Here is a 16,443-nt window from a genome sequence, read left to right on the forward strand (position 1 = left end):
CAGCATCCCTCAGCAGAGGACTGGGCCTGGGCCTGCCACCCACTAGTATGTATGGTCACGTCCCATCCCCAGGCCTCAGTTTCCACACCCCTAAAATGGCCCCTGGGCCAGATGATTGGAAATGGTCTTCTCCTTCCCCACTAAGGCAGAAACTGGGTCTGCCTTACTGTAGTATCTCCCCATACACCATCCTCCTTCACCCCCTGCCCAGAACAAGGGCTGGCATTCAGTAGGTGCTCAATAAATGTTTGTTGGGTGAATTCATGATGTAGGATTAATGATTCAGCCACTCTCCCTTACTCCATATCCTACTAGCTCTCTAAGATGCCAGTAGAAGGTGAGGCAATAATTGAGTCAGGGCTTGAAAATTAAAGGGGCTACCTCATGGGGCCATCTGGGGGACACAGTGAGATGTCACAGTAAACACCCAGCAGAGCAATGGTAGCAGGCCTCCATGAGAGCTGAAGGCCTGTCTTGGGCTTGGTGCTCCTCCACGAATTTAAGTGCTTAGCAGTGTAGGTGTGCGCTGAGCAGTAGGTGTAGGTTCTGACTCCCTGTCGGGGCGATGGGCGGTAGCTTCCTTAGAGGTGGCTTACTGCAGGGGCTCAGAGCCACCTGGGTGGGACCTGGGTCTCTTACTACCTGCGCAACCTTGGCCAAGCCTTCATTTCCACATCTTCAGGACAGAGCACCCCAGGCAGTCTTTCCCTAAGGGACAGGCCCTCACACCCTCTTGTCTTTCCTCCTGCAGTTCCCTCCACTGCATGAGCCAGGCTCACCCTTTGCTTTGGCCCCTCCCTGGTCTGCCTGGAGGACCTGTGCTCGTCTCTCCATACTCAGCTCCAGAACCACCCCGGCTGAGCTCTGCAGCCTTCCTGTCCTCGCCCCTTCTTCAGGTGTCCATCCCTGTACCTGCCCCGGACTCCCAGCAGGGCTGTTCTGAGTGTCCTTGTCTCATGCCCTTTATCCCCCATGTCTTACCTACACCCAGCTCCACACCTTCCACAGACCCCTCCTCCCACACCAACGCCCCTGGCCTGACGGTTGCTCTTGAAACAGGCCCTTCAGCAATCCCTTTCACAAGCCCCAGTCCCAGGCCTGGGCCCTGATCTTATCTCCGTATCTTCAGCAGGCGAGAGAGAGGATGGGGGGTGTCCTCGGGGATCAGGGCCTGACCAGCCAGCCCTTCAACTGCTCTCCCTCCATCCCTCCTGGCCATAGGACTATGAGGCCCTGGGGGCCTGGGCACCACTGGTCTCATGCCCATGCTATCCCCTCTGCCTCCTTTCTTGGCCCTCGGTGCAGCTTCTCCTAAAGAAAGAAGCCTCCAGGCTCACATAGTCTGGCCCCTGCCACCTCCCCTCTCCAGAGCCCCATGTCCTCTCTCTGTTCCTCTGCCCTCTAAACCCACTGGCTTTCAGCTCCTGAAACAGACCTACCCTACCTACTATGGGTCTCAACCATGAAGACCCTTCCCCTTTTGTGGCTGATGACTCCTACTGACCCTCCAGGCCCCATCCACATGGAGCCTTTCCTGTCCCAGCCCGTCTGGATCCAACTCAAATGTCTGGGTCTTCCTGGTCCTTACTCTTATAGCCCCTTTCATAGAACTTAACATCACTCTAATTATACATGTATTTCTGTGGTTGGAACTGATGAAGCTACAGCTCCCTACAGGTCTGTGAGTGCCATACAGAAAGGGCGTATGTGCCTGTTCTGCTGCTCACTGTAGCCTCAGTGCCTAATACAGAGCCTGGCAGGGCCCCGATATGTACTTGTAGAATGGCTGCGTCTACTGTGACCTTGCCCTTCACAGCTCTTGGGTCAGGGATTGGGTTTGTGCCTGTACATCTATTAGGACCTAGTGCCTCTGGTCAGGGCATTGCTCGCCCTGTGTCAGCCCAGCCCTGGGTCAGTGGACGCCTTTGCAGAGACTGGCACTGCCAGGCTGAGGCCCAGACCCAAGACCATGAGGGAGCTTTCTCTCCTTGGCATCTTTCAGCTACAATACCTAAGAACCTTCTTTCCCCACCCTCCCCTGGCCATCTCAAAACCTCAACATTCTGCAACCACTTTCACAAGAACTGTCTGCCAGCCACAGTGGAGTTGCTGGCCACAGGCCTGATTGGATCTCTTTATCTGCTCAGCTCCAACGGCCCCCATGGAGACAGCTACAGTGGAGCAGGGCTCAGGGCCTGGTGGGCCTGCTCCTGTTCCCAGGGGTCCTTGAACCTATCCTCATGACAAGAACACCAAGGTCTGCAGGGAGAAGAGGCTTAACTCATACTGTGGAGGCTCCACACTGTGTCCGAGTCTGGGGCAGGCCAGGAGCATGTGCACGTGTGTGCATGTGCATGTGTACATGTTCTAGTGCTGAGGACTCTCCTGAGAGAGGCAGCTCTGAGTGTTCTATTTTTAGCAAGACCAGAAAAAGCTCACTGTGGGGCCTGGAGAGCTGGCCTGGGAGCCCATACCACCCTAGATGTGTGACCTTGATCAAGGGTTTGACCTCTGTAATCTGCTAGTAAAGTCAGCAATGGGCAGAAATGTTCTGGAAGCAGGAGGGGTCTCTGGTGAGCACTTGAGAGATGCACAGGTCCGGCTGAGGGTCATCTGAAGGCAAGGACCCATGCTTTCTCCTCCCTCCTGCCTTGGCCTTCTGTGAGAGCTGTACCTCACCTCCTCCATCAGACTGGGACCTCCCAGGGGCTGGGACTAGGGGCAGGGGGAGGAGGAGTATGGCCTTGCAGATAAGGCAGACCCTGCTTTGAATAATAATGGGTGAGGGGGCTCAGAGGTGGATATGACCCACTGGGCACTGCCATTTGTGGGGTAACCACTCAATAAATATTAGTTTAATGAATGAATAAAAACATGAATATCTAGACATAACTAATGTTAAGTTCCTTGGGTGTTGTTTAAGGGGTGCTCTGATTGTTCCTTTCATGACAGACATAGTTGGGGGGAAGTCTGTCCACCAGCATGCTCCTTCTCTGGGAACAACCCTCAACCACAATCTGTGCTGAAGGGGTGGGCTTGGATGGCCACGCTTATGTCACACTACCTGCATATCCCTTAGCCACATGGGACACATAGCCCAACCTCAGTCAATCAAATTATTCTTATGAATTTGGAATTTGAACAATGAGAGACTGAGCTAGTCAACTGTGGAAGGCAGAATGGAAAAGTCAGGTTTGGGGGCTGAGGTTCCCATCTGGGCAGTATACAGGTGGCTGCGTAGACAGGGAGGGATGAAGGGAGGGGGGAGGAGAGACGAGCTGTGTCAGCCCTGACAGCTTCGTGTTTTCACAGTACCCAACTCCACCTTATATCCATAAAATAAAGCCCCTCTTTGTTTCAACTTGTTGGGGTCATAGCCCCTTGCAACTCTAATGATAACCTGTTTCTTCTCTTCGCTCTGCCTAAGAACCTGACCGCAAAGCCTCAGTTTTATATGGGGGAAAGATGTGATGGGTGTGTGGCATGGGAGTCCAGGCAGAGAGGAAACTAGACGCACCGGTGAGGCGGCAGGGGGAGGGGAAGAACCCAGGTGGATGTAAAGACTAAACTTGCAGAAATCAATGTAGGGAGGGAGAAAGGGAAAAGGGAAGGGGGAGATAGAGAGGATATCTATCAACATAGGGGGAAGGAAGAGATAAAGAGCCCACAAACTGCTATAGAGCACTTCCTATAAAGTACTGCATCAGGCCCCAAATGCACATTTACAAATATGAATGAATGAATGGATGAATGGACCTTCTCATTCCCGTTTGCAAGAAGTGTTGAGTCTGAAAATGGGGGTTGGTAGGGAAATAGCAGTAAGTAGTCAAGAGTCTTGCAGACATGGCCTGAATTTATGTTACTATCTCTTCTCTGTCTCACCCTCGGGGAAGTTGCATGGCCCCTGAGAGTTCAGCCTCCATCCTCTCCACGCCTCCCTCACTGCACTTAGGAATGTCTGCCTTACTTCCAAAACACTGCTCAACTGATGAAAGAATAAATGACAGGCATAATAGTAACAATAATAATAATCCTTACATAGGTTCAATGATTTATATAATATTCTTATGCATTTTTTACTTGAATCTTATAACAAATCTGTGAGATTATAGGGACAGATACTGTTTTATTCCAGTTTGGTGAGAAAGAATCCATGAGTCCAAGAGAGTCCAGGTGGCTCATCCAAGGTTACAAGTTTGGTAGGTAGTGGAACATGGGCTCCCAATTTAGGACTAAGTCTCCAAGCTCTGCACTTGCTCTATCACTCTGGACAAAGGCCAAAAGGGGTATTGGGAAAAGGGGTCAAAATACAGAAAATAGAACTGCTTTTATGGGGAAATGCTGTCATCAGAGGAGGAAACTATCCATCAAGAAGGTAGAAAGGAGGAAGTGACTTTCCAGAATGATTCCATGAGAATATACTCTATTATCATAGGACTATTCAAATCATACATCACAATAAAAAACAAAGATATTTTCTTTTTCTTAAAATCTGAGTAAGTTGCTTAGTTTCAAAACTCACTTCTACATTGACCCTCACAATATATCCATAAGTTGTGAAGAGAACAGACACAGTAGCTCTGTCCACTCTACAAATGGAAAACAAAGCCAAAGAGAAGTGACCTACCCACTGTCACTCCCTTTTACAAACCAGTCTATGTCTCCCTAATCTCTTCACGGCTGCCTGCATCTCCTGGTTCCTCAGGGTGTAGATCATGGGGTTGAGCATGGGGGTCATGACTGTGTGGCTGATAGACACAGCCTTGTCCATGGAGAAGGTGGTGAAGGGCCGGGCATAGAGGTAGATGCTTGGAATGAAGACCATAGATACCACGATGATGTGGGTGGTGCAGGTGGAAGCTGCTTTCCTCCTTGCCTGCTCTGAATGGCACCTCAGCATCACCAGGATGACTGAGTAGGAGGCCAGGAGGAGAAGGAACCAGATGATATCCAGTAACCCACTGTTGCAAATCATGAGGAACTCTAGGATGGATGTGTCCGTGCAGGCAAGTCTCAGCACCTGTGGGACATCACAGTAGAAGTTATCCAGGACATTGGGGCCACAAAAAGGCAGTGGGAGCATCTGAGCCAGTTGGGTAATGGAATGGACGAAACCTACCATCCACGCTGTCACAATCAGCCCCACACAGAGCTGAGTGTTCATGATGGTGACATAGTGGAGGGGCCGGGAGATGGCAATAAGGCGGTCATAGGCCATCACTGAGAGAAAGAAGACCATGGTACCTCCCAGAAAGTGGAAGAAGAAGACCTGGACCATGCAGCCCTGATAGGAGATCGTCTTCTTCTCAGAGAGCAAGTCCACCAGCATCTTTGGGGCAGTGACTGAGGAGAAACAGAGGTCTATGACAGCCAGATTTCGAAGCAGAAAGTACATGGGGGTGTGAAGCCGGGAGTCTGAGGTCACTGTGACCATGATGAGGAGGTTTCCCAAAACAGTGGTGGTATAGACAAACAGAAACACCAGAAACAGGAAAAGCTGGAGCTCCCGAGTCTGTGCAAGCCCCAGGAAGACAAATTCTGATATCCAGGTGAGGTTCCCTGATTCCATGGTGTATTTTCCATGCACCTAAGGAAAATGAACCACATATGTAGATACATGAAGTCACTTTCTGTGCTCAGGTGCTAAGTCAAATTGTCCAGGTCCATATGTTGGTCATCCTCATGTGCAGATCATATAACCAGGTGCTGATTAAATGACCTTATCTCTGGAGAGTTGACAGGTTGGTGCTGGAATATATATTTATGAGATCTTAAAGTCATCCAGAGATGCATGCAACCTGCCTTTCAAGATTCAGTGTAATAATGTGGTGGGAACGCACTTGGAGTCCACCAGACCTGCAGTCAGATTTCAGGGCTTCTATTTCCTTGAGATTTGGCCTTCAGTAAATTACTTAATCTCTCTGGGTCTCAGTTTCCACATCTGCAAGGTGAGAATTAAAATGTTTTCTTTATAGACTAGTCTAGGGAATTAAATAAAATAACACATAAAGTTCCTAGAACAGTGCCTGGAGTAATAAATGATAATCACTTTCCTTTATGTAGTCTCTTACTCCAAGGACACCCTCTCTTCCTCCCGTCTCTAACACATTTTTCCTCCCATCATTTTTCATGAAACATTTTACACAGTAAAATGTTAATAAACTTTTCACGTTTCTATGTTTTTCCTCCATAATTCAACTGTAAGCTCCCAGAGGCATAAATGTGGATCTGATCCTTTATTTGTGCTCAATCTTGCTGATAGTTAATACTCAAAACGCTTGTGATATTGACTGCTGGGTGGGTGAATAGCTATAGGGTGCACTCCCCCCGCCCCACCTCACCCATGGCCCCTTGCTGAGTGAAGACAGGACGTCCACAGTGTGTATGCTGGGACAAGAGAGAGAAGCGGGAGAGATTCTCTGGGCTAAAAAATAGATGATGAAATTGTGTGAAGGGGACTCAGAGAGCGCTTCTGAAAGCAATAAGGATTTTAGATGTTACTGAATACAGGGGTAGAAAACCAAGGATGAGCCTGGCCGGCATGGCCTGTGGGTCACAGTGCGACTCCCAGTCAGGGCACAGGCCCGGGTTGCGGGCTTGATCCCCAGTCGGGGGCGTGCAGGAGGCAGCCGATCAGTGACTCTCTCATCACTGATATTTCTCTCTCTCTCCCTCTCCTTCCCTCTCTCTGAAATCAATAAAAACGTATTTACAAAAAAATAAAAATAAAACAAAGGATGATACTGAAATAAGAGGAATGGACTAGACAAAGGAATAAAGGAGGGAGATTAAGAGGAAGTGAGATGAAGAAATAGAGCAAGTGAGGGAAAGGTGGGGAAAGGCGCTAGGGCGGTGGAGGGAACGGGACCAACGGTGGAGAAGGGGATGGAGGGCGAGAGATAGAGGGTGACAAGTGAGGGGCAAGTGGCCTCCCACTCCCGCCACCTTGTCTCAGCCTCCCATCCTCCCTCACCTGCCTACTGCAATCCGTTACCTATTGGAGGTCCTTTCAGTCTCGTCCTTCCGCTTCCATCTGCTTCCCCTCTAGTCCATTTTCGAGAGAGCTGTCTAAGGGACCTTTCTAAACATATCTGATCACGTTTCTCCCTCATTATAATCTTTTAATGACTGTGTAGTGCCCTCAGCTTAAAACTCAAACTCTTAGAAATCTTCTAACATGTTTTGTAGATCAATTTCAGGCAGAAAACTTCCTTACATATGTGCCTGCAACTCTCTCTCAGCATGTCACACAAAGCAACAAAGTGCAGCCTCTGTCTACCTTTCTAATCAGCATCCCTGACACCCGGGAACTGGCTTTTCTTCAACAAATTCACATGCTTAGCACGCTCTCCCCGTCTGGAGCTTGCCGGTGCCTTTCCCTTCCCCTTCTTCCCCCTCAGCTGTGCTACCTTCGTCTTTCTCTCTCCTAAGCTCCAAGGGCGCGTCTTTTGCCTCTAACTTATTTCCTGAGCCCACACAGCCCAGCTGGCTCACCTTTTCTACCTCTGAGACTTTCTAAATAAATTTTCTCTTATAACTGGGGGGAAAAAAGGAATTTATATGCTTGGTTATTTCCATAGTTTTGGTAATGAATTCTGTTTCCTGAAATACCTTCTACTATCTTCTCAACCTAAATACTCAGATATCACCTTCTGTGTACTCCTTTCCCTATGTCTCCCAAATCAGAAGTAATTTCTCATTTCTCTGGGTTCCAACACATTTTATAAATACCTCAGTCATCACTTTATCTTTTTTTCTGTTGTATCTCTTAATTAGATGGTAAATTCAATAACTTAGTAGCCCCAGCACCTATAACAGCAACTCTAATTTAGCAGTTGCTCAAAAAAATATATATTCTAACTTAATGTTAATTAGTAGCCAATTATGTTATCTTGTTTTAAGTGACTCTATGAAGAATTATGTGGTGTATTTCCTTATTTTTTGCTTTCAGCATCCTCCCTTTAAATCACAGAGCCAATTCCTCATTTGGTCCTTAAAAGCCTGGGTTTTCGCATGCAACCTGAGGCATCTGTTTTCAACATTACATTTCCCTGCATTACTGTCTGAGGCTCTCCTCACATGTGACACTTACTCCCATCAAACCTATGTCACTTGTTTATTCTCCCCACCCTCCAGCAGGTGTTTCTAGATCCTTCTTACAGCTGATCTATTTACAGCTGAGGAAACCCTGGTCTCTCTCTGTCCTTCAGCCCTTCAGCCCGTCAGAAGGAGAGAGAAGCTTCAGGTCTTACATTTCCTTGGAGATCCTTTTCCTGCAGCTTCAGTTTCCTAGCCATTGCCCATACATCATGTACACAAACAACAACGGGAGTGACCCTAGGGGGAGAGGCAATATCTTCAGGGAAAAGCTTTTGGACTGGGCTCAGGAAGCAGGACTGGGCTGATTACCACTGGGGCCAAAGGAGCAATGGGAGTTGTTAAAAAGTTTCTAAATGTCTCAAAAACACATACTCTTTGAGAGGTCCTCCTTGGGGGCCAAAAGTACCAAGGACAATGAACATTTTAGAGATTTATAGCATATAGGATTCTCAGGCCAAGATCCAAAGGGTCTCTTCAAAAGGAAATAGAGTCTCTGGGAGTTTTAGAAGAACCCATTTCTTAGGCCAGTGATTCTTATCTTTGAATCACCTGCAAAGCTTGTTGAAAATCAAATTAGTTTAGCCCAGCCCCAGGCTTTTTCATTCAGTTGGTCAACGGTGAGGCCAAGGACGTGCCTTTGTAACAAGTTCTCAGATGTTGCGGATGCTCCTATTCCTGGGACCACATTCCGAGAACCACTGACCTGCTCCTGGGCACAGCGACTATTCGCTCTCACGGAATCGTCAAGATGAACCGGTTTGATTTCTCTCTTTCTCCCCGCTTCCTCCGCTTCTTTCTCGTTTCCTTCCACTTTTAAACTTAATTGATCTTTACTTAGGGAGAGTCAAAGGTGGGAAAATGTTTGTATACGACAATGGAAACGTATTACCTTGTAAACCTTGTCCTTTATTTTGCCAACCAGACCTCCACCTATGTCCAAGTCGACTCCGATCATCTATAAAATGCGAGCATTCATGCTCTGGCCAAGTAGCTCAGTTGGTTAGAGCGTCACCCTGATATGCCAAGGTTGCGGGCTCCATCCCCAGTCAGGGCACATACAAGAAACAATCAACGACACATCAGCATAAAGCTAATGAATATTCTATTGATCATCCCCTAAGACCTCCCCTAAATGCCCAGCCTTTAAAACCCCTGAAAGTTAAGGCCCCAGTGCACTCTCCTTCCCCCGCAGGGACAGATCTCCAAAACTCCAAAGGGCCCCAGGAGACTTGCAACCAGGGGAGCAATGGGCAGCCGCAGCCCATCCCAGGCTAACCCCCTGAACCTGTCTCCAGGGCCCCCTTTTCCCTGACTTCCCAGTGAGCCAAAGCAGCCCTGCCTAGGCTCTCCTGTTCCTTCTTTTATGCCCTTCCTTGTTGCACTGTCCTAAGTGTGTTTTTGCTGCAGTCAATAAATTTTTGCTTGCTTTTCTACAAAAATGCATAAAGAAGTGAAACAACAAATCGATGTTTCTCTCTCTCCCTTTCTGTCTCACTAAAATCAATCAATAATTTTTTTAAAAAAAAAAATAGATTTTTTTTTTTAGCCATAGCCAGTTTGGCTCAGTGCTTAGAGCATCGGCCTAAGGACTGAAGGGTCCTGGGTTCGATTCCAGCCATGGGCATGTACCTTAGTTGCAGGCTCCATCCCCAGCCCCAGTTGAGACACATGAGGGAGGCAACCAATCGATGTGTCGCTCTCACATCAATGTTTCTCTCTCTCTCTCCCCCTTCCACTCACTCTCTGAAAAGTGATGGAAAAAATATCCTCAGGTGAGGAATTAAAAAAAAAAAATTGTTTTTAGTCAGGCCAATCATGTCTCTCCCTGCTTCTAGGGCCTTATATCTATATGGCAAACACTATTGACTGCCACTCCCAACCCCCTTCCTCCTGGCTGAAAAAGCCAGACATTCACCTTTTCATTACTCTTTGCAGACTGGGGTGACCAAATAACCCAGTGCTGTCACCAAGTCATAGGAGAATTCTGCTGGAGTGGTTCTAGAAAAACTTTTCTCCCCTGGCAAAAATGAAACATTACATGGATGCCTCTTCTAGTCCTTCTTCTAGATTATTGGAATATAAAGATATGATGCCCGGAGGTCTGGCAGCCATACTGCCATCATGAGGGGAAAGGCAGGGAATTTCAGAGCAGCCAACCCAGAGCCCTAAAGTGTTTAAGCTGCTGAATTAACCAACTTTGGAATTTCCTATCTTCTAGTCTTTTTTTAAGGTGAGATAACTTCCTCATTATTTTTGGTTTTTGTGCTATTTGCAGTCCAAAACATCCTTATAATATATATATTTAAAGGGGGGTGATCATTGTTTCCGAAGGAGTTCACACCCCCAGTGCAGCAGCGTGTCATTTGGGGAGCATCACATCGCAGGGAGGATGTTGTCATATGAGAGAAAATGCAGAAGGATGGTGGGGTCGGAAAGCTTGTCCCAGTGGGAACAATAGAAAGTGTGCCGACATTACACGGGGGAAAGCCAAGTCAGAGGATGAGATACGTGTCATCAGCCACTTAAAGGAATTTAATATAAAAGGAGGGAAAGCTGTTCTGAGGGACCACACAGGTCAAACATGACACGAAGCCCGTGTTGTCTCCCCTCAGCCCCATAGGTCCCCTGTGAAGAGGGAGAAATGTGTGGAAAGGGGACAGGAAAGCAGAGGTGGGAGAGGCTGGAGTCAGAGTTGCCATGATGGCTTAGAGAGAACCCCAAAAGACCTTTCTTTCTCGGGTGGGATGGTTGCTAGGAGGGAAGTAGAAACAAAAAAAATCTACATTATCTTCTGAACTTGGAACCAGCCTCATACGTGGCCAGGGACTTTGACAAAGGAGATGGAAGGAATTAATGTAAATATAAGATGTGGAGACAAATAGACTCTGAAATCGACGGGAATAGCAAGAGGCAGGAAAAGCTGAACGCCTCCCGTGCCCGGTGCTGCTCAAGGTGCTGGGAGGATTTAAAGATGAGCATGGCTCGGCCTCTGCCCTCCAGGAGCTCTCTTCCAGTGCAGGGAGTCAAAGGGAAAGCCCCCGAGGTGTGAGCCCCGGGACTGAACCCACACCCCAAATCTGGAACACAAACAGACACGGCCTTGCCTTCTCTGACCTTGGTTCCCCGGCCATACTACATACTCCTCAGCCACGCTGCCCAAAGACTGTGTTGGCAAAGTAGAGTCTTTCGCAGATTATTGGAGGAGTATTTGGTAGGAAACAAAATGCAAAGGGCAAATGTCCTTATGGGAAATATTTATACAATGTTAAAAGTGAGGCCACTTCCTGAACACCACAGTGGGTAACGAGGCAGCGAGCAGAAAAGAACATGACTATTCCAGAGTTAAGATGAAACTGTTGACCGTGACTCGCAGATATTGATCCACAGATGAGGAGCCCCCTAGGTTTTCCCTTGTGGTTGTGGAAGACCCTGAGTTTCAAGTCCCATCCCTATCTTCTGCCTCTAACCTTGGAGTCAGAGGAACCACGTGCCTGGCCAACCGCTGCCCCTCGTTGGCTGCCCATTATTGAGACAGACATTTCTCTATGAGTGTCCTTATTTGTCAAACAGTTTAATGTAAAAATAATATGTTCATCATCAGTTTTATGAGAATGAGATAAAAGTGTGAAAGTGCCTAACAGTATCTGACACAGGAGTAGGTCTGTAGAAATATTATTAATTTAATGTTAACTGTCACACTCTATAAAGACTTTCCTCCACTTTCACATGGGGAAACAAAAGTTCAGAGAGAAGTTTTTCATTTAAAGTTCACTCCCTGTTGCAAATGACTAGGCGCTTGCCTAACCTCTTCACGGCTGCCTGCATCTCCTGGTTCCTCAGGGTGTAGATCATGGGGTTGAGCATGGGGGTCATGACTGTGTAACTGACGGAAACAGCCTTGTCCATGGGGAAGGGGGTGAAGGGCCGGGAGTAGATGTAGATGCAGGGAATGAAGATCATAGACACCACGATGATGTGGGTGGTGCAGGTAGAGGCTACCTTCCTCCTTGCCTGTCCTGAGTGGGACCTCAGCATCACCAGGATGACCGTGTAAGAGATCAGAAGGAAGACGAACCAGATAAGAACGAGCATCCCACTGTTGGAGATCATTAGCAACTCCAGGAGGGAGGTGTCCGTGCAGGCAAGCCTCAGCACTTGTGGAACATCACAGTAGAAGTTATCCAAGACATTGGGCCCACAGAAAGGCAATGGGAGCATCAGAGCCACCTGGACAATGGAGTGGACAAAGCCCCCTATCCAGGCAGCCACCACCAGCCCCACACACAATCGAGTATTCATGATGGTGACATAGCGGAGGGGCCGGGAAATGGCTATGTAGCGATCATAGGCCATCACTGAGAGAAAGAAAACTGTTCCACCGCCCAAGAGATGGAAAAAGAAGATCTGGGCCATGCAGCCCTGGTAGGAGATAGTCTTGGTCTCATGAAAGAAGTCCACCAGCATCTTTGGAGAAGTGACTGTGGAATAGCAGAGGTCTATGACAGCCAGATTGCGGAGCAGAAAATACATGGGCAGGTGAAGCCGTGAGTCAAAAGTCACTGTGACCATGATGAGGAGGTTTCCCAAGACAGTGGAGACATAGACAAGTAGAAACACCAGAAACAGGAATTTCTGGAGTTCCTGAGTCTGTGAGAACCCTAAGAGGACAAACTCGGACACCCACGTGATGTTCTGTGGTTCCATGGGATCTTCCCCACATACCTAGAGAGAAAGCTGCAAACAAAAATTATGAAAATTCAATCATTTTCCCATGCAGTGTCAGGATGGAGTTGATCAAAGTCATCACTCCGTATCTTGCATGCCAAGATGAAGCTTAGGAGAGCCTTCCATGGGGCTAAATACATTTTCAAGGCTCTCACGGACTTATCTCCCTAACCACACCCTACATTGTGTTACAGGCACCTTTGAGCCATGCTGCCCTCATCCATGGGTTTCATGTCTGATTCATACCTGTTGTACCCAATATGTGCCTTGCGAACCTCAGGCTCCACAAATACAGTTGAATGAATGAATGAATGAATGAATGAATGAATGAATGAATGAATGAATGAATTAGCAAACATGTCAGCAAGTACCCATGACCACACAAATGTCATCCATCAATCTAGGTGCAAAGATCTTGAATATGAAAAGTAGATACTAATATTTTAATAAATAGATGCTCCTTCATGGCAGAGGTTTGAGGAGCTTCATGTGGTTCGTTGTTGAAGGAAGAGAGATGTGCATTAGACAAAATCTTTATGGGAAAATTCAGAGACAAATGTGAAGAAAAACCAGCAGATGATCTGGGCTATGGTAAAGCTGGGCTGATTAGTGCTTATCAAACTTTTCCACAGAAATACTTTTCTAATGGCATTTGTCATCATGGGCCATCTGCAGGGGGAACTCAATGCAGAACAGGGCAAATGCAAAATTTCCTTGAAGTCTCATGTTTTATATTTTAAAATGTATGTGAGTCTTCTATTATATCTCTAGAAAATCTTCAAGAGGGTTTTTAAAATTCAAGTATTATAGCTTGTAAAACCCTGGAAAGTCCAAAGTGTTATATAAAATATAGGACAGGAAAGAAACATTTTCTTTAGTTCAGCAAGCGAAGGCTCTAGAAAACATTTACTTGAAAAATAAACTGAGTTCTTTGGTGTTAAAACCCACTCCCTAGTGTTACACTTTTCCAGAATTGTTTAATTATTCAGGAAGCTTTGCTGAGTCCCTGTCCCAGGAAGATAATAGAACATAGAAAGGCCTCTCCTCCTCGACTCTGATACATGGGAGAGACAGCAGGGTTGCACTGATGTTCTTTTCACAGGGGAACTGAATAAAATATATGCCAAAAATTTCTATCAACTTCTGTAGACAAATATAAAACAATTATCTCTAAAATTATCTGTGAGATATTACAGCACTCAAAATATTGCCATGTTTGTCTCATCTAAAACTCACATTTATCCTAAATATTTGTGTAAAAGTGATGTTCCAGGAAGAGGCACTCTGTTTCTTCTGTGGCTTCATGACTCCAGCATAGGACTATTTGAAAAATGTCTCCATGGGCAGCTGAGAGCCCCTGGAAGCCTTGTGAAGGAAAATGACTGATGATACAGGGTTACAATAGGCTTGTCCCAGCCCACTAGGGAGGAAGCCCCGAGACAGGCAAGAGTGGACAAGACACTTCCTGGGCCATTGTCAGAGCGACCCCAACAGAGGGTAATACACTTTTGTCTCTGGCTTTGTGTCCTTGCGGAGGTGAGACTGGGTGGGCAGCAGCTTCAATGGCTTGGTTTGGCCTCTCTGGGAAAGCCCCTGACCCCTAACCCTTCACCCCCAACCTCAACTCCTCCATCTGGTCATTGATTCCTAAAATGCCAATAGCATAGCTTTATTAGCTCTATTTTTGTCTTTGTCCATATTAAGATTACAAATAACATACCCTTTTATATGCTTTTATCAGTCAAAGACGCACACTGTGCAACATCATACATAAGTCAACTTCCTAAAAAATATTTTCCCCTTGATCAATTTCCCCCCCAAAAAAACTTTCCATGGTTTTTACAGGCAGCTCAATGACCATGGTCATCTCCTGGGCTACCTGGTGGCCTTCGTGCCCAGGCAGGTATTTCTGGGTTGGAAAGTGGTGGTCATATGCTATGAGGGCATCAACATTTCTGGCAATTTCTACAGAAACGAGTTGAAGTACCTGGCCTTCCACGGCAAGGGGATGGACACCAACCAATCCCACAGCCCCTACCACTTCTGAGCTCCCAGCTGCATCTTTTGGCAGACCATGCAAAGCCCGAGACCGAGTGAGGCCTGGCCTCCCCGGGCCACCTCAAGGTGTTCGATGGAATCCAGCAGCCCTAAGACAAGAAAAAGCGAATGGTGGTTCCTGCCGCCCTCCAAGCTGTGCTTCTAAAACCTACCTGAAAGTTCACCTACCTCGGGCGCCGGCTCGTGAGGTTGGCTGGAAATACCAGGCAGTCACAGCCACTCTGAAGAAGGACAGGAGAAGGCCAAGATTTATTACTGGAAGGAAAAACAGCTCTTGAGGCTACGAAAGAGTCCCAAAGAATGTAGAGGGGGGGAAAAACCTGACAAACATAGAGGTCCTCAACACCCATGGACCCCTGTTCTGAACCCAGTAAAACTGACCGTTAATTCCTCAAAAATATTTTTTCCCATGGTTCTTTATTGTCTACAGGAAAGAAGTCACACTTAGGTTTTCAGTAGCTTCTGCACAACCTGGCTCCTGCCTTTCTTTGCAGACTCATCTGCCACTCAGCAGTAGTAAAAGCAGTAAAACATTTATCGTTAGTGGTAGTAATTATTGTCATTGTAGTAGTAAACATTTATTGAATGTTTACTATGTGCTAGGCCCTATGCTAAGCTTTTCGCAAGCAATATCCTGTTTCATTCTCATGTATTGTTCTCATGCTTATAAAATATAGTAAGTACTGTTGATTATCCCCACTTTATAGATAAGTAAACTGAGGGTTGAAGAGGTCACATAATCTGCCCCAGGTCATACAGAGAATGAATAGCAGAGCTCAGACTCTGAACCAGGTCTGATTAGTCCCAGAACTGCACTCTTAACTGTAATCCTCTTTTTACTTGCTTCCCTCTAAGAATCCTTGGCTTCAACCAAACTGAGCTCCTCAATTTCTCAGGTCTCAGTGCCTTTTACCAGGCTAGTGCCCAATCTGATTGCCTACCCATCCTGTTCACTTATCTGAATTCTACCCCTCTTACAAGGCCCAAGAGTAATTAGCTCTTCCATGCATTGCCATATATCGGTGTTTTTTCATAAGGATGGCTCTGTCACTTCACATGTGTTTGCAATTCAGTGTAAGTCTGATGTGTTTAGTGCTACATAGTTCCTGGTGCCCACATAACCTTTCTCATAGATGTTTTCCAAAAGAATGCTTGATATTTTCATAGTGGGTGGAGCGCCAGCATGGGTCAGACCTTTGAGAGAGGTGAGAAGAGATAGAGTAGCCACTGCATGAAAGGGTTCCGTTTAAGGGACCTTGAAGGGCACCCAGGCATCCTAATTCCCATCATCGCCAGATTTACGAACCTAGGAGCATCATCTTAGCACGGCCAGCATTCTTTCTACACACTCATAAGAATCTTTGGAAATGATTCTTCCACCTACCTGCATGGAGAATAGATTTAGAGGGATTCTAGGTGGGAAAGAAAACAAAGAGACATAAAAGAGGGGCCTGATATGAATAGGGGAAGGGAAGGACTCCAGGCCCCTTTCTGTTGTTACTCAACCTCGTCTCCCATCTGTCCTGCTCTCAGGAAATCTGTCCACACGGGACTAAGAGG

At 46.8% G+C, this 16,443-nt stretch overlaps 2 protein-coding genes and 1 pseudogene across 3 annotated transcripts; 1 reads left to right on the forward strand and 2 right to left on the reverse strand.

The window, feature by feature from the left end:
- Nucleotides 1-4,633: 4,633 nt before the first annotated feature.
- OR4D2 (olfactory receptor family 4 subfamily D member 2) lies at nt 4,634-5,569 on the reverse strand (the record flags this gene model as incomplete). Its single annotated transcript, XM_081161828.1, has 1 exon — nt 4,634-5,569. One exon carries the CDS (start codon nt 5,567-5,569, stop codon nt 4,634-4,636), a length of 936 nt encoding a protein of 311 aa, XP_081017954.1.
- Nucleotides 5,570-11,868: 6,299 nt separating this feature from the next.
- Nucleotides 11,869-12,804, reverse strand: LOC308568643 (olfactory receptor 4D1; the record flags this gene model as incomplete). The annotated part of the gene is made up of 1 exon (XM_081161827.1): nt 11,869-12,804. The coding sequence occupies one exon, from the start codon at nt 12,802-12,804 to the stop codon at nt 11,869-11,871; it is 936 nt and encodes a 311-aa protein (XP_081017953.1).
- Nucleotides 12,805-12,884: 80 nt separating this feature from the next.
- On the forward strand, nt 12,885-15,248 carry LOC308568785 (large ribosomal subunit protein uL13 pseudogene; annotated as a pseudogene). The gene is made up of 2 exons: nt 12,885-12,910; nt 14,671-15,248. The product of its transcript is annotated as a large ribosomal subunit protein uL13 pseudogene (transcript).
- The last annotated feature ends 1,195 nt before the right edge of the window (nt 15,249-16,443 follow it).

Source organism: Miniopterus schreibersii (genome assembly GCF_964146895.1).
Source record: "Miniopterus schreibersii genome assembly, chromosome: 16".
Classification (NCBI taxonomy): Eukaryota; Metazoa; Chordata; class Mammalia; order Chiroptera; family Miniopteridae; genus Miniopterus; species Miniopterus schreibersii.